The 22,179-nt window shown below is 33.1% G+C and overlaps 2 protein-coding genes across 5 annotated transcripts in view; one reads left to right on the top strand and one right to left on the bottom strand.

The window, feature by feature from the left end:
* Nucleotides 1–22,179, top strand: part of LOC109544896 (dendritic arbor reduction protein 1) — a 188,031-nt gene that overhangs the window by 157,476 nt on the left and 8,376 nt on the right. Inside the window, exon 1 of one of the 4 annotated variants that reach the window (XM_019915317.2) lies at nt 380–743. The exons of 2 other annotated variants lie outside the window; for them this stretch is intronic. In XM_019915317.2, coding sequence (XP_019770876.1) covers nt 735–743 — 9 coding nt within the window. In that variant the 5' untranslated portion in view covers nt 380–734. Of the gene's footprint in view, nt 1–379; nt 821–22,179 lie in introns of those variants that run through there. One more of the 4 variants, XM_019915316.2, reaches the window with a different exon arrangement.
* Nucleotides 15,351–18,351, bottom strand: LOC109544895. Its single transcript, XM_019915315.2, has 8 exons — nt 18,148–18,351; nt 17,834–18,089; nt 17,638–17,773; nt 17,283–17,576; nt 16,533–16,789; nt 16,088–16,217; nt 15,711–16,025; nt 15,351–15,643 (listed from the first exon to the last, which is right to left on the bottom strand). The coding sequence occupies exons 1-8, from the start codon at nt 18,283–18,285 to the stop codon at nt 15,466–15,468; spliced, it is 1,704 nt and encodes a 567-aa protein (XP_019770874.1). The 5' UTR covers nt 18,286–18,351; the 3' UTR covers nt 15,351–15,465.

Raw genomic sequence — 22,179 nt, 5'->3', positions numbered from 1 at the left:
GTCTTTTTTAAAGACAAAAATTTGAGGCGAAATACCCACGAAGAAGTTTGTAAAAAATAAATCCGCCTCAACAATATAGAACTTATCTACAATCTTCGGTTGTCTTGGTAAAATGAAGCAAAGATTGCAAAATTGGTAAACGAATCGAAAGACAAAGTTTTGCGTATGTGTTCGTCATCAGAAAAAGACAACAGTTAGTCCAATCCGCTTGGTGTGGACGCTAATAACCTAAACTGTATCCAACGCAACCTCTATCAATCCACCTTTTACCTCTGGCTTCAGACTATTCACGGAGATAATACGTACAATAATTCATTAACCACCCCACCAGCCTGACTTGTTATTTGGTGACTGGAAGGTTGACCATTCCTGAAGAGTTGAATTAGTATTAACACAGCCATTGAGGCCTATGCATCGAATTAGGGAGCGTGCGCGCCTGTCCTCGATTAGAGATCGCGCGCGTTACATTCACGTTTTCAGTCGCAGTGTGTTGTGACATATGCACTGAAACAATCGATTTTCAGCCGAGAAACCGGATGACGGAAGTGATAAATTCGCATGCGAATTGTTGCGGTTTTTAACATTATGGTCCATTTCGTTTTGTTATCCAGTTTTCCGCATTCAGTGCTCTAATTTCCTCATTTTTTCTTGGACTAGACTGTGCGCCAAACATTTCTCCAAATCTGGATATCAGTTTGTTTTTTAAAGATATTTTGGATTTGACTGAATTTAGTATGTTCCTAGTAAGTGCTGTTTGTACTGTAGGGTTAGAGTATTCAGTTTATTGTGCTTTATAGTTATGATGATTTTGTCCTCAAATGTAAGTAGATTTTGTTTGTTTTGTTTGCCTGCTTGCTTTTGTTTGTGCAATTTATGAATATTTTTTTACTTTTCCAAGTCTCGAAAATACACATAGTGTGCTACCGCCACGCTGCGAGTGTGCTTTGATCAAATTACTAGCACAGAACAAAATCGCACTTCTTCAGAAAAGTGCGGTGTTCACAACTTATATCGCGCAACATTCAAAACTTCACTTTTAATTTGGTTTTAACTTCCTAAGCTTCTTTACCAACTATATCAGCCGATATTTTTTCATTTTCAATCGTGCCTGAAGTGCAAACGTACAGTTCTGGACGAACTAGGATTGATTAGACATAAATCCAGTATCAAAATCTACTATAAAAATTTTGGCCAACAAAAAATGTAGCTGAAAAAATTGAAACTAATTAAAAAAGAGCGAAACACAATAATACAGAATACTGGTTCGATGTTCAAAGCCCATCTTTGGTGGATAATAAAATATTTGTGAAAGTTCAATGATATATCGCGGATAGTTCGAAAGTGAAGCATTTCCAGACTAATGCTACAAGCGAGGTGTCCAATCGTTTCTTGGCTCTTAAACTTTACCGCTTAAGACGCATTCATTCAGGTAAATAACAAAAGTAAAATGGATACAGAGGACAGCAAAAATCAACAAAATTCACCTCACTATTCGCTTCAGTCTAGTTTCTTCACAGTTGCTTAGTACTTGTGATTATTTAATGTGCTTTCTGTTTTTTTGTTGCTCTTTTATTTTCTTTATTTACAGTCGATAATAAATTGATTGATCCACTAGAGGGAGAATGAAACCGGGATGTATGCATTTATAGAAGTTACAGAAGCTTTAGTTACAAAATCCTACTAGTATTTCACTAAAAGTATATTTCACCAATGTAACATTTATCTCCTATGTAAACAATTTTAAAATAAATAGATTTTAATAAATTAAAAACGTAATTTTGGGAGTCCGTTACCCAAAAAGAATGTGCTAAACAATGCATTACCAGGGTCAAAAGCCGTCAACTGAATATCGCACCGAAGTATCCACATAAACGACCTTAATTATATTTCAAAATTTTCATAAATATATTAAAATCCCGTAAAATGCGGGCAATGCGGCACCTAATATAGATAACCGGATATATTTGTATGTGTTGCGTTGATACATTAAATTGCTAAGTGTACAATCCAAATATAGAGAATTGCAAGTATTACTGGAGTTAAAACTTCAATTCAAGGCAACCAGCCGACATGGACATTTGTTAGCTCAAAAAAGTCGATTTAAAAAACGCAAAATATTAAATTATTAAACAAGGTACTTCTAGGGACAAAATCACTTAATGCCCAGGAAAAATAGTAGTAATTTTATTATTCTCTGATGTTTCCACGAAATGGCGAAAGATTTTAGAAAAAAATGTAAGTTGACCAATAAATAAGGCTTTAAAAAAAATGTCCCGTTAATCCAGAAATTTTACCGGAACTCTACAATAAATTCCTAGCTCTTCATGGGCAACGTACATTTTTTTATAATTTTTCTTAAATTTCAACTTTTGCCCGAATTAACTTGTACTTTACCAGTATTGTTTTCCCAACATCTTCATACACAATTTTAAATTTCATTCGCTTTTCTATAATACGTTTATGCAATAGATATTGAAGTTTTTAAAGTGAGGTGGCTTTTCTTTCGCAGGCAATATTTCTTTCAATTTAATCTCCCATAGAAAATGGACATTTTTAATCTAAAAAAAATCGCTTTTAATGTTCACAGACATTTAGTGACGGAAATCGCTTGTTTCCTACGAGAATTACAACAATCCTCATATTACTAGGTGGAAAAATTATATTCTACTGCAATAATGCCTCAAAACCGAAACAACTTACTAAGTTTTACCGTAGCATTACTACACTTGTTTATTTTGATGTATATTTTGTCTACTATACATACCTTAGAAAAGTGTAGGAAAATAATCAGAGAAAAGAGACACAAATGGCGAAACGAAATCAAAATAAAATTACCCTTATATAAAATTATTTCCAAAAGCTCAGTTGTTGAAGCTTACATCAGCAAGCAAAACAGTGAATAAAAACGGGAAGAAAACTGATTTAGAAGAAACTGCCGTTGCAAATTGCTAATTCACATTGAATACCTATATGGATATTTATAATGGAAGTAATAAATTTCAGGATAAGCACGTATTATTATGAAGTGTTAACCGACAATGCTGTTACACATTCACTCGACTTTATTATAATAGCAGCTTCTTATGAGTGAACTAATTACATTATTAGCGCCGATATAATGTGTATTATGTAATTCCTATTATTATAGTAAGAAGACAGCAAACGTCTATATTTCACCCTCGGTTTACTCCTGGAAATTACAATGTTAACACTTTTAGATCGTGTTTAGTTTTATTCACTAACACACGCACTCACCCCCCTTAGATTTATTATATTACAATCCGTACTTTGTCCAAAAAAAAGATTTTGGGGCACAAAGATCGTCCCTGTCAGTCAAAAAAATCAAACTCGTACTTTGATGATGAAAGATTTTCGTAGATAAAATGTGTTCAGATGGAACTGAAAAAAAACGAATAAAAAGTGAAAATTATCAGTCAAAAAGATATAAAATAATAATAAAGGCACTCTGAGAATTGTTTCTAAACAATTAATCAAAGTCCTAAAACACACAACTTCTAAATAGTGTCTGATTCTAATTAAACTGCTGAACTTGAGTTAAGCAAAGTTTATATTTGCTATTCAGCCTGATCATAAAACAATTAAAAGCACACAATTAATGGTTTATATTGTTGTTATTATCTAGATTGATGCAATGTAAATTTTCGAACGGGTTGATTCCAATGGGCGAGAGAAACGTTGTTCATATGCTCACACTTTTTGGTTTTCGCTGGCAGACACACTAAACGTATATTGAATTAAACGGAACCAAAGTTAATAATGCGACCCAATTATGTTCAATTTTCTCACAATATATTAATTGCTACCGTTTTCGAAATGACATGATACAATTTGTAAGGCATAATGAATTTTCCGGTAGATCAAGATAGTGATCGCGATAAGATCCGTTTAAAGGACATTCGTTTGCAATCCTTTAGATGAAAATAAGCATAAGATACGTAGGAATAATATTAATGTACGCAGATATACCAGATTTAACCTTTAGCGAATCTGAGCTAGAAATAGGTTGATCATTTTTATGGGCTTTAGCTGGAACGAACTAAATCAGTTACCTAATAATAATAACAATAAAACTTCCGTCATTTTTAGAATAGTGACTGGCAAAATCTGAAAAGAACAACCTTATACATGGTGATTTATCTAGACAGTGCATTAGAAGAAGACACGACTCGTTATTACCCGAAACAAGGTTTAAAGTTTCCACAACAACTGTAAGTTGGAAAACTTCTAATGCAGGATCAACGTAAATCACCCTGTATAGGCGGTGATCCTGGCAACAGTTTTTATGGCATTTGGCTCCTGCGTACCTAATATTCTTTGGTGCTCGTTCAACCGGCAAAATACGTAATTTTTAGCTTATTAAGAACCTTTAGATAAACATCGCAATAAAGTTCAAGCCCATTACATAAAACTCAACCATTAGTGACAATAATACCATGGTTCAGCTTGGCCGATTTAATTATTTAATAGATGTTCAATTAAATTAATCGCTACAATTGACGGAAAGAATCTACTCTCTGTTTTTATCATCATGGTAAATAAGTTCTTATAGAGGTTTTTCACACTTTATTTACTAATAATCACTTTATTCATGGTGGTGATGAGCATTCAGTTCACGACTTACGTGAACATTATAATGAGATGTTGTGGAAAAACTCAATTTCTGTAACATTGAAAACTGACTTGGAAAGTAAACCCAAACAGTCTCTAGATTTTTAAATGAGTACCATTTTTTTTATAAATGCAACATTTTCAATCATTCAAACGGGACGAATTTTTCAACAAAATTGGGTCAATACGGCAGATTCCTAGATCTGTTTATATTTGAAGCCTCAACCACATCGTGGATTTGTTCTGTAAAACTTTGTGTTGATTTTCTTTTTGTCTTCAACATTAGATTAGAAAGAAATTAGAAAATGAAACATTACTTCAATGAATCTGCTGTGAGTTTGATAAATAATTTTTCACAAAACCTAAAATAAGAAAGAAGATTTTGGCTTACTACGACATTTTTTGCAGTTATTGTCTGAAATTGTTAGACAGCACGGATGACTAAATATTTAATTCCGCAAAGCAGATGAACTCGGTGCTTTCAGCAAAACCTGAATTTTACATATAAACAAATTTACGGCGAGTTTCATTAAAATCCATCGTATCATTCCCCGGATATCCCAAAACAATATTTTTTTTGACAGAATTTGCTAATAAATAGCAGAAGAGCCAGTCAAGCCTGGGACCCTCTGAATTGATATCAAAATAATACTTTTTCTCTGCGTTTTTTATTTGCAATTTTTGCACTATAAAAATGTCCATATTACAGATGTTCTTGGTTAAAGTACTTAAAGTTAAAAACACTTAAAGTATGTTTGTCACATTTTGCATTGTTTGCGACTTATTCGAAAATTTCCTTTTTTTTTTAGTTTATTAAGTAAAGTTTAGTAAAGACAGGAATACATTTTTCTGCCAATATGTGGGGTTTTTAGTTTTCTAGTAAAACCTACTATTTAGTCATAACAAAAGATACTGTTTCGAGAATAGTGAATTATCGTAATAATGCGGCGTATAAATTATTCTTTAAAGTCAAAATGCCGAAGATTAGTTGTGTACAGTTGTTAAAGCTGCAATCACCATAAATAAGTCATATAATAAAGATTTTCTTTGAAGAATTACCGTTCCGTGTAAAATGTAAAGAGATCAAATGATTCAGACAGATATCAAAAGATAAAAAAGTATTTGTTCAAATCATTGCTTCATAAAATGTTTAATAAAACCAAACTTGTCAAATTAACATAAAGTTTACCTTCCTTCTGGAGACTCTAAAGAGAAGCTCTTCTACCAGAGGCGCACACGGATTCCATGGCGTTTTGTTTGTTACAAGAAAATTACATTTTCTGATATAGTGAAAGTGAAGTAGTCGAAAAACTGAAAGTGGCCATGTAACTGAACATACTGGAGGCAGAACTCATAAGCAATAATTAATGAATTTGTGATGAATGACTGTTTCGCTCAGATTTTGCTCGAACTATTAACATCAAGTATTAATGATTTGAAGAAGGTACCACTTTTATATCTTTTACACGAGAAACTGATGTTGTGAAGCGAGGTTATACGGTTAAAGCTGGCCAAGTATGTGATAACTGGTGCCGTGTTATAATAAACCGCGTCTAATGTGATATGCAGGTGATTCTAGCGATTCTGATTGTTGCGATGTAAAAATCTACATATTTTGTATTTTCTGTTTTTCTGCCATTTAGCAATGCAAAAAACCTAAGAACCTACGAAATCGCACAGAATTTCATTTAAAAAATGAGCCATGTGCGAGAAAAGCGTCTTAGAAGAATGTCTCGCAACTGATAAATTGCATCAGCTAAATTTTAACATGAACCACCCGCAAAAAATTGTGTTTCTCAGGACTGGTGATTATTATTACATCGGTTAGTAACGAAAGGAATACAAAATGCATAGTTTATAGATAATCAAATTCGAATTCCCCATTCGACGCATTCTGAAACAGGTTTTGCTAAATATGTTTTTATTTTTCCGTGCCAAGTGAACACCGAATGATGCAAATCGTTTGAGTTAGTGTGTTTTTCTTAATCAGATTCCATATTCATTTATCATTTTTTTATTTGTCTTAAAGAATCAATGTTAACAAAGGTCAACCGAAAGCAAACAGCTGTAAAGCCACAAACCGTATTCAAAGAACGACCGTGAAAAAATTTTTCATGAGAAATCGGTTTAGTAGATCAAGAAATGCCCATGTCGTTGCTACTGATGACAACAGGTTAAATCGAACCTGAGTGATAATTAAAGAATGTTGTCAATAACGGCATCGTTTCATCCAATTTAAATTGAGTTCAATTAAATATGACGTTACATTCTCCATTTTCTAATAATTAATATGTAACATCTAATTAAAAAAACCGCTCCACATTAAAATTCTCGTTCGAAGGACGCCGATTTTATTTTACATGTTACCTTAATGGACTGCTGCCATTTCTAAGGTAGAAAAAATCTTTCACAACCGGGATTAATTTATTTAAGTAATTCCATATATTATTCAATTTGCTTTAAAGTTCAGCTTAATTGAACATATTTAATGATTTTTAATAACCGACATTGTATATAATTATATTCACATTCTTGGAGGTGATACGCAAATGGTCGGATTAGACAACAAATTACTGTTGTTTATTTTCAAAGTGACTGGCTAAATATAATTATGTATTATATAAGCATACAGGATTAAGGGCTGGGATGTTGATCCAAAAAAAATAAATTTCAGTTCTCATGGAAAAAAATCGGTTAGTTAAACCAATATAAAACCAGAACACGCACATACTGATTACTAATAATGTATAATTATTTAATAGGATATCTGCAAGCCATGGGGTTTTTCTAAGTTCCTGAAACACATTAAACGCATGGGGTTTCCATGTTTTTTTAATCAACTAGACTGTGGTTGCGAGTTGAAAATCTTGTTCCAAAACTCTACAAAATGCAACAGCAGAAGCGAAGCAAAAACCTTAAATAGACGCATTAATTAATAACGATAAATAAATTAATTATATAATAGCGCCTTTCACATAACTTTCAATCATTAATTTGTTCATGATATTCAAAGCTGTGGAGCATTAGTAACAAAGTGAAAATTCTACATGTCTTCAAAAGATTTTTATTTCATTTTATAATTAGATAGACAATGTGTGTTTTTCACACCTTGGTACTAATTTATCTATACTTTCTTGTGTGTGTTAATTAAATCATTGTCATCGGACGAAAACTGTTTGTGCAATAATTTTGCCACAACCGTTTGATTGAAGTTGAGGTAGTTGAATTTCCCAAATTGCAGCTGTATGTATGTTTATGTATAATAATCTTTATTTTCGCAGAAAAAACGCATCGACTACTGGGTTTTTCGCCCATGTTAATACGTTAGCTCAGTGATAACTGAACATTTTCACTGAGGAAAATAAAACCGCATTAAATTCCGGTTGGGTTTTCTATATTCTAAGAAAATATATGCGAATGAAATATATGCGATGAAAATATATTTCCCTATTCTATTTAGTCTTTCAGTCTTTCTGCATGTACTGTTTTCTCAGCTGCGTTTACTCTTAGTAAGATTCCATAGGCTAGCGGCGGTTTATAGTTGGATTTGTAAATTTTTGTCGCAGTTTTGATGCGAATCTTTTTGCTTTTTTATATAAGTGATTTGAAATGTTGAGTTATTTTTATCAGTTATTTTATTTAGCTTTTTCTCAGCTGTTATCTTCATGTTTTTGGATTCAGTTGTGTAACCATCTTTATCGCGCCACTGCTGATGCCCTTTGGAATCTTGTGATTGTTGATTTTTAGTTTTTGGCGTTTGTCTTCATTGATAAAACTGTTTGTGTCTGAAATTTCTCAACCAATATCTTGTTTGCTGTTTTTCGTCAATCTTATCTATCCAAGGGTTCCTTGTATGAAGTAAAGCGTCCCGACTTAAGCCTTGATTCTCGCACATTAGGAAAGTCGATGGTGGTAATTATTATTAATGACATATTGTTATTTAATTATGTCGAAATAATACTAGCTAATGATAATGAGTCGGAGCTGTTGATTGGAAAATATGATTGTCATTATTTTTTCTATAAAAGCGAGATTGGCAGTAATTGAATGCTTACATAATGCAATAAATTTATAATGTTATTATAAGATCCCTAAAGTTATTTAACATAATAAAGCAATGTAAAAATATGTAAATATCCATCAGGATTAGAGTGGATTGTCTCACATTAGTTAAATTTTGGATGAGTCTTTTTAATACCAACAACGATGTATGTAAAATTAACACCTACATTCCAAAACCCACACAAGTTGGTTAAAAATTCGTGTTTTTTGTACGAAACTTGCGCTATGATTAGTTTTCAAAGGAACTAAAAAATATTTTTCCGTGTTTTCCCGGCGTTTAAAAATATCTGGTAACAAGTTCTTCAAATTTCAGCTCATTTGAAAATGTGGCGAAACAAGCGAATATAACATCATGTTGATAATGAACTACTGTTTGATGATGTTTTCGCGACCGGAGAAACAATCAGGTGAAAAATGCGACAAAATTGAACCCTAATCCTGCATTTAAAGTGAATGGTTAAAAAAAAACGACATCTTAATCTTGAAGAGGCGTAGAAGCAATAAATTAAACCTAAATACTTTCTCCCGGTAATTACAGGGTACCGCCATATTTACTTTTTACGGTGCCCATAAAAAGTTGCCGCATTTACCGTGTCACGTACCGTTCGCCTGGCTAAATTGCGAAAATTATCGTCCGAAAATCTATCTGGACCCTTTTGCGATAATTATTATTCCACATAATATGCACGTTTTCCACTAATTTCCGATTTTTCACAGTCACCCGTAATTATGGGCCCGATTATACTTAATTATATTTTTTATAGCTGCGAGATTTTATGCTCTTAAAGTGTTGATCCATTACCCACTTTCAAAGACATCATTTATCAGATAAAGCAGAGAAAACTCGTTCTTGATCACACACATGTACGTTACAAATGGAAAAGTTCTGCTTTTGTTTAACGTTTATGAAGGGATTATAAATATTCAGCCCGTACTGCTTATTTAACACTTTAGGACTAGAAAATTGGGGAATAGACGAAATATATAGAAGCTATAACCAAAATAAATCAATATGTATCATATAAATTGGGTTGTCAGCCATATATTTGATTCAAAACAGAAATTAATACATGAGGGAATTTGCAGGAAAAGTAGGTCTAGAATATGATTATTCAAGAAATTTTTGGGTCTAGTCCTGAACAGCCGGTTTCAAGAGTTGTAGATTCTTGCCAACATTCTGTCTAACAAATTTTGCATATTAATAAATTTGGCTAAAATGTCGGTATATTATTTGTTCGCTCTAAATCAGGCAGCAATTTTTGAGAAATTAATTAATTAATAACAGAAAAATGGGTTTATAAATTATACATAGAAATATTGTGTACAAAGTAACGCAACTAATTCTAGAATAAAATAAGTAAACGTTTGTTGGATGTATTAGAATAACGAATCATTGACGATTTTTTCTCAGCAACTGCATTATTTTAGCGGAATAATTTGCCTTAGTTTTGCGAATGGATAAAATCTGATTCCTGTAGCTGATTTGATTTCTACCTGAAGCTTTATCTAGTCCAATTCTTTTCTGTCGGTCTCTGTTTGGGAAAAAAATTAATGACTTTATGTAAGGTTCCTACAGCGTGGAAACCTACAATTGAAAATTTCTGAAAGTTTGGCATGCTTTCAGTTAAGAAAAAAATATTTTTTTTTGGTTTTCAACAGCAGAAGAATTAAGAAAACTAATGTCCCGAAGTCGTTTTGAATTAAATTTGAACCCCGATAATTCCTAAGAAACTAGTGGGTTTTACGAAATATATCTTACGTTCGTTTCACTTTTTATATGCTAATTTCAAGACTTTTTTGTCTATTTTTCGATATTTATTCTGAAAATACGCGCTTGCCTAAGATAATTCAATTAAGCTAAATATCAGATTGTGTGATCATTTTCACGTAATGGTTTAACCCAACAAAGCAGCATTTCAGCAAAATGTCTGCCGCCATTAAATGTATGTTAAAAGTAGGTCCATTTTTAATATGGCACATAATAACACAATTTCTTTATGTTTATTCAGTTCGGTTGCAAATAATGATTCCCAGTTAATTAGTCTGCAGGTCTTGTCCTTATTAACAGCAAGCAAAATTCGTCATATTCATGAATATTTATGACTCAAATGATCATAATTTACCCTACTAAAATAGCTTTCAGTAAATTGTGTATGGAGCTATTTTGTGCATTTTTTTCGGCACTGCTTCCCAAAAGTTTGCGCATAGAAGACGCTGCAAAAGAACAAAAAGTTTAGTCATCGAGCACGATTTTTATACCTAGTTTTTTGTGTGCTTTAATTCAAAAATAAATTTTGTATATAAAATTCTTGTTTAACTCTAATTTTCATCAACTTAGCTGGTAATGTTACGACAACTTGAACATACGATTATTTGCTAATAAGAATTGTATTCCCCATTTTCATTAGGATGCAAATTGGTTTAGAACACATCTTGACATAAAACGTTATATCCTTATGTGGGCGACGTTGAGATTGGAACATTTTCTAGCCGATTTTCGTCCATTTCTATTTGTAGTGCGTTCAGATGTCATGTTCATGTTAGCTGTTCATTGTAAATCAATTGCTTAGCATATTTTGTGGCAGCGACCAGGACACCCGGTAGAATATTAATGAGCAATTTTGACATCGCATTATTCACTCACTAACGTGCAAAGAGAATCACACATTTAATTGTCCGTGGGCTTTCAGTGTTTTGCTCTCTGAAATAATTTTTAAATATCCAAACAAAAAGAACATTAATAATATTGCCATGTTTGAAGCGTTTTAAGACGCCTTCCAAGTGCAGCTTTCGAAAAGAACTAATTAGTGCTGGTGCTAATGATGAAGGAAGTAATTAAAGCAAACTAGATTGAGAGCATGCTAAAGATGAAACAAGAAGTGCCAATGTAATCAACAAAGTGTTTCTGGAGTTGGAAAGCAAAACACAAAAGGAAAAGTTAACAGACAAGGCGGTTCTAAAGCAGCAACCATTCGTAAATAAACGTGCAGCTAAATGTTTAAAAAATAATTAAATTTGCCTTTAAAAAATCTAACGTTGGTTTTACGATCGACGTGTGGGTAAATGCAAAAACCACATAGTCCCTTTTCTGATGTACAGATGCTGACTATTAGCCAAAAGTAGAACGACTCCTACTTACATAATACCTACATGCCCGTTTCCACTAAAACAGTTCATATGTTTCAAAGTTAATGGATTACACGTTATAGTACACGTGTGAATTACAGTTACTTTGTGGATGGTACTTTGTATGTTAAACGCCCGTGCTCAGGAGAACATTCATAAGAATCGATGACCTAAATCGGTTAATGATCTACAGAAGTTGCGTATCAGAATTTTAAGCAATATGTTAAATTAATCTTTTGTGACAATGATTATTCCACTCATCATCGAAGGGTTTATACAGAGTGATTTGGAGGACGTATATACAAGGTGTCCGCTGAGATGCTGATCTGAATATTATGTGGCTGATTTGAGGCAAAGAAAATGTTTTAACTTTTTTCAACGGTTCACCACTTTGGATAGAAGATGTTGACGATTAGTTGCCAAGTCCAGGAGTCGTAATTTTAAAACTTAAAATCGGTGTTCATATCCATTTTTGGGGCCGCAATGTATACTTTTAGTTTTCCGTTCGGGTTAGTTTTATTTATTTACTTGTTCCACAAAGTGCAAATTCATTTAGTCTAAAACTATTTGCATCCCGCTTAACCTTAACATTTCATGCTGCTTCGAAGCATTCGAATCCGTTAATATCTCGATTTATGCAAAATATTTGTGTTATATGGAAATGTTGAAAACTGGTGTTGAGATCACTAGCAACAATCTGTAAAGCTTAATAAAAGTTTATTGAAAAAAGCGGCAACATTCCAAAATCTAACTCTAGACTAAAAATACATTAATTGCTTATTCTAACTGTGAATAGCCTTTAAATCTTGGACTTGCAGCTAAATCTTTATATTTTCGTCTCGGGCCCATAAAGATTAATGGATATAAAAGTACAAAATCGTGGTTAATCTGATACGATATTATCTCTATTGTCCATTAGATTTATAGGCATGGCTTTCTTAATGGGTTGTATCAGAAAATGCTTATTTTCAAATCGTGAGTGAACTACGAAATTCAGGCTTTTGACTTTAAATTTTGCTAAAATTGTTGCTTTTGTAGCAACCCAGCAGGTATTTTGCTGATATTTAGCAAGAAATAAAGGTGGAAGTTCAGCAGTTTTACTGGACTGGAGTGGAGCATTTATTAGTGAGAATATCCTGTCTTGAAATTTCTGAATCGAGTTGCTTTAAAAATATAATTAATTTAAAATATACCATAAAAGTACATTCTGAATAACTAAAAGAACACTGATATTAAATTCACAAACTAATTGTTTTTTATCCCATTTCAATTTCAGCTGCAATTATTCCTCAAGGTGTGAACAAAAAACACCTGAAATTAACTGAAGTTGAATGCTTATTAATTAAGCTTTGGATTTAGACGCAAAAAATGTTAATAAACATGTAGCTTTTGAAGATATTTTAGAAATGTGGAGGGAATGTTGCAAAAGAGACACAGATCAAATAAGTGAATTAAACACAATTTTGAGTTAAAAAAATTTTCAAATAGCGTATAAGGCGTTTCTAGAAAGGTCAGTTTCGGTCAATAGCAACGGAAAACAATGCACAGATACAAAAGAAAACAGTTTAAAAGCAAAAAACGGTGTTTGATGACAAAAATAAATTTGGAAAATACTCAAGATACGGAATAAGGCTCACAGGCTGAAGATCCTTAATGAAAATGGTTGAAAAATTGTGAACAGACCCGACAGACCGTACTTTCGGCATCATTTGCTACAATTTCAGCAATTTCACAATTACAACAGTCAATGACGAGTTCAAATTTAGTAACAAAAAATTCGACTTTGCAATAGGAAATTTAACTTGTTATTAAGAGTTTCACAGAGCATCAGTGTTTAATAAAAAACATGTCTTTTTTATCTACTTGAAACTGTAATTTGTTTAGTCCGCATCTGATACTGATGAACACTAATTCTGTTCATTCTATTGATACATTTTTTACTCGATCTGTCGTCATTAATTAAACTTATTAATCCGATATTATACATTTCACAAATTCATAGTCGAAAACACCTAGCTTGAAATCAAATGTTCTTAATTAGCTTGACGTGCCATCCGAAAGGATTAACGGCATTGAAAAAATTAAAAAATTACCGTAAAGCAAACTTTATTTGCTAATAGTAGACCAACCGTATCCCATAAATGGAGGTTATGAATGAAACGTGTTTACTCTCGGAGATGAGCAGGAAATGAATAATGTAATGGAATCTCATTCGACTGGTCTGAACATTTGAAATGGTGAACCTGTTCGGTAAAGTTCAGTTAACAGCATGTCTTTATAACTAAGGAGGAAAGTGCAGAAAAATTATTGTTGAGAATGTGAAAAAACATTGTTGAACGTTTTGAATCAAAAGAGTTTAACGATGTGCGAAACTATTAGATGCGGAGGTGAAGAAATGGTTTTAACACAGTATGAAATTAACAAGCTATATAAGCGTACAGATTCAATCACCTTTCTAGTTTATTACGGGTTCTGTAAATACAGTGCTCTCATCTTGGCCGCCAACGCTTACAATTTATTTTTCGTTTTTTACAATAAAAATATTCAACCAAAACCTGTTTTTACTCCAATCCGACGATTTTCTTAAGATCTCTTAAAAATTATTAAAGCGCTAATTTATATGACTACCTAGTACTTGACCTAAATTGAATTAGATGTGCAATATAGATCAAGCCGGTCTCATAGTTTATGGCCGGCACTCATATATATAAAAAGAGAAATCGTGCTACAGAGCCTAAGTCACAATCATTATAGATCAATTATTTTTTCCTAATACTGAATTACTATTTCAAGATACTTCGAAGATTGCTTTATTTGTGACAGCAATTGGTTTACCTTCTATAGAAAACTAAATATTGTTATGCGGCGATTCGTATCGGTAAAGTATGCGGTCTGTTGTAGGCTAGAGGCGCGATTAGACTGGAGAAAAATTCGATGAAATGTCCTGGAAAATTGTACATAAGAAAGTTCTTTGCAAGAACGATTGATTGTGGAGTTATTTTATTTGCGTGTAGTTAAGGCTGATCTATTTCAATGTGCTGCAGGGCTACATGCGTTTAATATCAAATGAATTGCAAACAGAAACACCTGGAGAATGAGCTTATTCGAACATGGAGGGGTAATTTTTGGTTCCCTCTAAATTAATTTGTGTGTACAAATTGTGTACAATTGTGTGAAAATTTAAATGCAAAATCCCAACAATTTGCTTAATAATTTTAAATTCCTATGACACTGTTTGCTATAAAGTCCATGGAATATTGTCCAAGATCCACAGAATTTCCAATTGCTTCCATAACCGTTTGCACAGACCAATTATTATTTCGATGCTTTTAAAAAAGATCATTTACGAAAGGACTTGAGAGATCGACTTTCTTTTCGTTTTCTAATTTGGCTCATTTCGCATTTGAATTGACAGCAAATAATTTTTGTAAGCTAAAAGTGCTTTCGTGTCTTTTTCAAGCTGCGAGCAAAGAAAGATTTAGTTGAATTTTAGCTACTTAATTTTTTCAGGGTGGAAATTTAAAAAAAAACAGTTTCGCCCAAACTACAAACTATATTTGGATTATTTGCATACAAAATGCGACTCATAGTGCGTTACAACCACACAAAAACTAGCGATTATCAATCAAGACAATAAATAATCCAAACTTAGAAAAATATCACGTAAATAATTATCAGTAACTTAGGTGCGATGCAATGGCGTATTTTTCCATTGTTCAGAGGATGATCTGGAAAGTTCAATCCACGCCTAGATTGTTTGCTTTGGAGGCAGAAAAATCCATTAGACATTCGCATGTTCCCTTGTAAAAACGTATCAATGCAATACCTGAAAATCAATCGAAGAATAATAACAATCTGGAGCTGAGCAAAAAATGCATCATAGTTCAGTTTACTTTGCGGGCGACACCCATTTAATTTTAGTCTTTTCAATCCTTTTTGAAATGTCGCCATTTTGCTGCAAGAAAATTCGCTCGGCTCCCATTAAGTTGGGATGGATCAGTTTATAAAAATGGCATTTAGGTTCGGTGTTTATCAAAAAATATTCCTCAACTTCGTTTAGTTCATTAGTTGTTATCAAGCTGATCGCATTTGATTTATCAGCGGATTCTTCGCACTGGTACGATGTTAAGTTGAATACTGATCCATAAGCACAGCACTTCTGCAAGCACATAATGTGTCGGCAGGGAGAGAAGATAATCGCTGATTCTCTACAACATGTTTTAAAAAAATCAATTAATTTTAAATTGTGAATAATTTTAGACATAGGTACCTATCTTCCAGGTACTCATCAATGCAAAACTCGTCTGCAGCATAATCTTTCAAGATATCTGCTGTATACAACTTTTGTTCAATTTTATTGCTAATATACAGAACATAATCATTTTTTTTAAGATGAATTGCTGAAATATGCAGAAACAGTTAGCAGTTCTAAGCAGCGGTTTTTATTTGCATGTCATTTTTTAATTATCAATATCAATCAGTAAAATCATGTTTATACTAATCACTCTTTGTGCCTATTACTGATTTAATTCACTCCTATGAGAGCCATTAGCATAAGTCAATTTTCACTGATCATTGCCGGTAGATAAATGCATATTCTCAATATAACAAATAAAAATGCATTAAATAATTGCAATTCAATAAACTTGTGAATATTTTAGAAAGTTTCTCGATCGACTATTCTACAAAGCGTTGAAAATATACAAACAACTTACCTAAACTGTTGTCTGCTACTCTGAAGTTCTTGAACGCAAAACTCTGAAATTTATCCCCCATCAATGTGGAATTCGGTGTCCAGGAAACTGTGTTAGACACTTTGAAGCGACATTCATAGTGTTGATTTAATGATTCCCCTTTTCTGCAACACTTATTTAAATTCATGGTTGTCTCTCGCTTCTGTTTGGCATTCTGGCAGTAGAATCCGTTGAAACTCGTACTGTTTCTTCCATCGGAAAACGCATCGATGCAATAACTAAGTCGACACGGGATTCGCATTAGGAACATTATAGATTTTCAAGTTTTGAACTGCTTTCCACATGGGTTTAGAAAAGTTTTAATTGTTTCAAAAGAAACGCCCTTAAAAATTGAAGTTAAACCGGAAAAAAAAACGAATTCATTGGTTACAAAAAATGACTGGAATCGAATGTAAAGCAGTAGACAGAAATGAAGAAAACACAAAGTTATAGCAGAGATAAATCAAATAACTGATTCTACAATCAGCTTCTGCTTTTAAGTTGTTAGTATATGGAGTATTATTGGAAAATGTTAAGGTTTTATAGAATAACATTTAAGTTTGGAGTGTTTGCAACAATAACATTTTCGAATAAAAAATACCGAACATGCAAATACATTTTTGCAACAGGAAGCTTATATGAAAACAGCTCAAATATTAAGTTAGTATTCAGTTAAAAAGTTATTTGGCCAAAAACATTAAAAAATTAAGCAGCAAAATCATTAACACTTACTTTCCTGAATTGATAGCCACATTTCCTGCCCCATGCACTACAGTATAATTTTCTTCAACCAAAATACTTCCAGATACATTAAACAATAATTTCGAGCAATTTAAAGGCCTATAAAGCAAATAGGGCTCCCGAGTTGAATTAATCGTCATTAGCTTGTTAAGTTGATCCATCTCAATTCGAGGCAAATGTCCCAATTTTCTGCACTGTTGGGAATTGGTGTGGTAATATTGATTGTGGGCGCAGCATTTCTGGATGCAAAAGTGGCTTCGACATGGGCATTTCAGGATCATGTAACTTTGCAGAGAAATGCAAATGTTTTAACGTTAACAAATAGAAAGAAGCATTGGAAATCTACCTGTTGTCACCAAGTCTATCAATGCAATAATTTGTTGAATAGTTAAAATGAACTGATCCGGAATTTGTCAAGCTTAGAAGCTGACCGGATTCAGTGACAACATGGTTTTGGAGATCTTCATCCTTAACTACCAAAACTATAAACGAAAGAGATGTTCTGGAGCTGGTTTATAGTAATATAAATGGACTAGAATCACCTTCGTCTCTGCATAAATTTGTTTGGTAAACCACTTTGATTGCCTCAAAAGAAGTTTGAAAGAAATTGCTATCTACTATCAAGCCTTTCGGGAAAAAATCGTAGGTGTCGCGGCCTGAAACATTCCTCGAAACACAGCTTAAATCAGTCGTTAAAAAATCCGATTTATTGCAGCATTTTATTATGGGTACCGGTTTTGATAATGCCAAGCTTCCGTTCTGAACTTCATCTTCGGTTAGTGCTCTTTTGTATCGTATCTAAAACACACATGTTTTCTGCTTCACTAATTCGATGCATTGAACTACCATGGGCTACCTGTTGTTCGAAAAACTCCTTTTTGTGCTCTCCTGTTAACAAATTTATTTGATTTAGCGAACTCACGGAACCGTGTATAAAATACACTGACACGAAAAAACCCAAAGCCATTAAGGCACTTTTAAATCGACCAGCCATTTATCGCAAAAAATGGAGAGTAAAAATTAGAGCTAAGATTCGATGGGTCACAGTGACATTACAGAGCGACAGGGTGTCGTTATCATACAGGGTGTTGAACGTATGAGCGCTAATGTGTATAAGCTGGACGGTCTCTGGATTACTCAAACAGCAAAATGAGTTTTAAAGGGCCTTGGCTGGAATTTTGCATATTAAGAAATTATCAAATTAGAAAAACTTTAAAAGTTATAAAAAAAATCAGCGGCGTTTTCCCTGAGCCAATATCTTGGGAGAAAGAGCCGCGAGAGAAAACTGCAGAAATATCCAGAATTATATTCAACTTGTTCATAAAACCCCTATTTATTTTGCTAACATCACGCAAATTTCAAACCACAAAAACAATGCAGTTTTTTACGTTTTTTGCATCAGCCCTTGTTCAAGTTATGATTATTTTGAAACAAGGGCTTTAAAACATTATAGAAGGCGTTTAATATTAAAATCCAATATATAAAGCTTGGATGCATTTTGATTGAAACTTTGTATCTTGATATATTCTTGTTTATATTTAGTGTGCCACAGTTATTAAGGGACCACCCTGTAAACCAATTAAAATTGCCCACACCAAATCAGGCGGCGGCATTTTAGAGAGCACTTTCTTTTTAATATGAAAATGATTAATTAGACCGCATTAGTTCATCGAATAAATAATATTGCCGCGATATTCGCCAACAGAACTGTTCAAATTATTTTTCGTTAATTATTGGGGCTCAGGCTTAGATCGAAAGATTAATGCATGGGTCCGCATCAGCGTACAGTTTACTTTCTTTTCATTGGAAAACTTTTACGTTGCGTCACTCTAATCTAGTTTTATACGCAGAACATTAATAATCAGATTAAAATAGATTATTAAAATTTAATTTGTATATTAAAAAAACTCGGCTATTGAAACGGGTTTGCCGTTAATATATTACCTATCTGATCGTAAGACATTTGAAGGTTTTAAGCTTAATCAAAACTCGGCAGTTTGTATGGTTACTCATTCAGGGTTTCGGTAATAAATAAGCAATAATTATGAGAATATCAGCATGTTCATAGTTTTTTGGCACACGAAGTGTGTATTTTTAAGCCACAAAACTATTTAATGAAAATGTTTTTTTTAGTGACTCTTTTTAATCGTTTTGCTAATCCTTACTGTCGTCCAGTTGAAAAAATTGTTTTGGCGATTAACTGCACCTTTGAATCTTTCGCGCGATTCTAATGCTTACGGTGGACTTTGTCCACCACAGTTGTTAATTAAATATAATTGATTTATTGTCTAATTCCTATATTCCTGGTAAACTGCTGAACAAAATAAAGGTTACAGAGCCAAATTGGCCCTAACTTTGGAACTGGATAAATTCGGATTCCTTCAAGCGATTTTGGTTCTGATTGAAGCGCTATTGAGCCCCATTTGTGTTCCGTTAATCGATGTTTTGGTACAAATTAAGAATCTCAGACAAATTTTCTACAGGGTGGCAAATAAAAGGTGCAAAATTTCGAATAATTCGACATGCTCCTAGTTGGACAAAAATAAAGTTCTTTGAGTTCCGACACTAAAAGTTTAATTACAAACCAAATAGCTCAAACAAAAATTCGATATTCAGGTTTGCAAAAAAATGTTAGTTTAAATAAAACAACTTTACTTTCAAATATTTTGTTCATTCTTGCAACCCGCTCTATTTTTTTTCTCAACTCGACTGTGAAGTTTTAGCAATATGAGCCCCAGATTTTGAAAATCGGTTAAAGAGAAAAATTATTGAGATTGATTTTGAACCACTCATGAAAAAATTGCTTTTTTGTCCGGAGGAGACTACGCGAAACTTTCACCAATTGTGCACTGTTTCATTTGCCACCCTGTAGAAATTTTATCTGACCCAATATTCTTTTGCAAAAACACGCACTAACAGAAGAAGCATTGCACTAAATAACAATAGAATTGCAGCAGCAAATTTATATTTTCCGGTATTTTATTGTGTTAGAGTTTACGTACAAAAAAAGTGCTAGTGGGTTTCTACGGGTAAATACAAAAGTCGCTCGGGTTTTTCTTTCGTTCGTACCGTTTTTTTCATCCAACAGTTTCTTATTTCCGGAGATTTATTGAAGAGCCACTTGGTTCTCTTTATGCTTTTTCCCAAATTGTTCTTCAGCGGCGAAGCTTTGCAAACTTTTGCGAAATAGAAGGTGTGGTCAAATTTTCAATGCTCTAATCAACATCTTCAATAAATAGAGCGCATATAGAAAAGCACTGGAACATCAAATTACCAAATCGCAAAAGTTTGCATCATAAATCTACCGTCAAAGGAACGTCCCCGATGTAAAAATTAGCTGGTATTTTTGGAGAACCACCTTCTACGAAAAATTAGGGCATTTTCTGTTGTGCAATATTGAGATGAAAAATAATTCAGCACCAAAAAACAAAATGTATTGCAAATCTTAATGAAACGTATTGTTAGAGTATGTAAAATCGTCTCTCATTTCAATCCAACATATGCAGGCAGTGACATGACTGGATGACGATGGCCATCATCAATCATAAAACGACGAATCACGCAAACATCCTACAGAAAAAAATAATTAAATCCAAATAATACCCTTTAGTTGAACTAATGAATTCGTGAATATCGAGACACGAGACTCTTCAGCAGGGGCGTAGCACCTCCCGGCTTATTGTATGATAATTAGAACTGGGGGAAAGCGAACCGAAAACCCCCACTGGGTTCTACATAATTGGTTATTCCTTTTGCAGAGCGGTATTTAAAAGAGTTTGTCTACGCTTTGCATAGAAATCTGTTATGAATTTGACTTTCAAATTGAAATTAAGGCGTTTGCACCAGCGAGTTCATCTACTACATCCCAATATTTCTTCCTATCTTATTTACCAATTTAGACGTTAATATTGTTGTAGGTTTCACATTTGTTGTAACTATTTGTGCCGCATTAAACTGATTTAGTTGATCATATCAACATTAGAGGTTCCAAATGTTTTCAAAGCAGTACTGACCTGGAACTATCTGATAAATCGAGGAGAGATTTGCTAAGTTGTTCTCACCTGGTTCTTGTCGCTCAATGACGAACAGAATTAAACCTCTGCGTGTCTCCTATACAACTCTGTTTCTAATTACCGTTGCAACAATAACGTGTATTGTCTAGTTTGAGATTCTATTAATTTATGGAATAATGAGGTGCGTATGACTGTTACTCAATACAAGGACCGTATTAATCGCAAAGGGTTATGCTTTCAATGCGATTCATCGACAATGAAATATTTTTTGCAGATGCAAAGTTTCAATGTTGCAACATAGGTCATGATTTTCTGGTTGGTTTTACAGTTCCTTCTATGACTGGTTTTAAAGGTTGTGCTTCCAAAAAGCTCACATATAGTGAATAGCTACAGAAGGTGGAGAAAGAAAAGTGCCCACATCTCAGTTGTGGAGTCAAGATCGTAAAGGCGTATGAAGAAGTCGATTTTTGTTCATTTTTTTTAAGTGGCAAGAGAGAGTTGAGGATAGGAGTAACTTTGATTTATTTTAGTGGTGAAAATAATTCTATTATGGAAATAACTGAACTAGATTTATTAATTTACATTTTTGAAGAAACGATTTGACTGAAACTCTAATTTTGCGTCTCTACATTCAAACTTCTTATTTTTTTATTGAGTTCGTATAGATGACGCAGTCCCATTTATCTGAATAATGCAAATATAATTTTTAATTTATTCCGGGACTTTCAGATCAAATTAAACGAGTAGGTAAAAAATTTAAATTAGGACTATCCTTAAAACTGAAAATATAATTAGAAGTAAAATTTCAGTAACAAAACCTCATGATATAATTGAAAATACAAAAAATGTAATTTATAAAATTCCTTGCGAATGCA

The sequence above is a fragment of the Dendroctonus ponderosae genome, unplaced genomic scaffold (assembly GCF_020466585.1).
Source record: "Dendroctonus ponderosae isolate FM_Combo_2020 unplaced genomic scaffold, Dpon_F_20191213v2 Dpon_F_20191213_8, whole genome shotgun sequence".
Taxonomy (NCBI): Eukaryota; Metazoa; Arthropoda; class Insecta; order Coleoptera; family Curculionidae; genus Dendroctonus; species Dendroctonus ponderosae.
Note: the sequence above shows the minus strand (reverse complement) of the source record. Positions and strands in the feature narration are given on the sequence as shown.

What these genes read in the sequence shown, in the direction of transcription:
- LOC109544895 (XM_019915315.2), bottom strand. Translation starts at nt 18,285, where the DNA reads ATGGCTGGTCGATTTAAAAGTGCCTTAATGGCTTTGGGTTTTTTCGTG. An exon ending in GATGAGTACCTGGAAGATAG is followed by an intron (nt 16,026 to 16,087) that starts GTACCTATGTCT and finishes AACATGTTGTAG; the next exon opens with AGAATCAGCGATTATCTTCT. An exon ending in AAATGGGTGTCGCCCGCAAA is followed by an intron (nt 15,644 to 15,710) that starts GTAAACTGAACT and finishes ATTGATTTTCAG; the next exon opens with GTATTGCATTGATACGTTTT.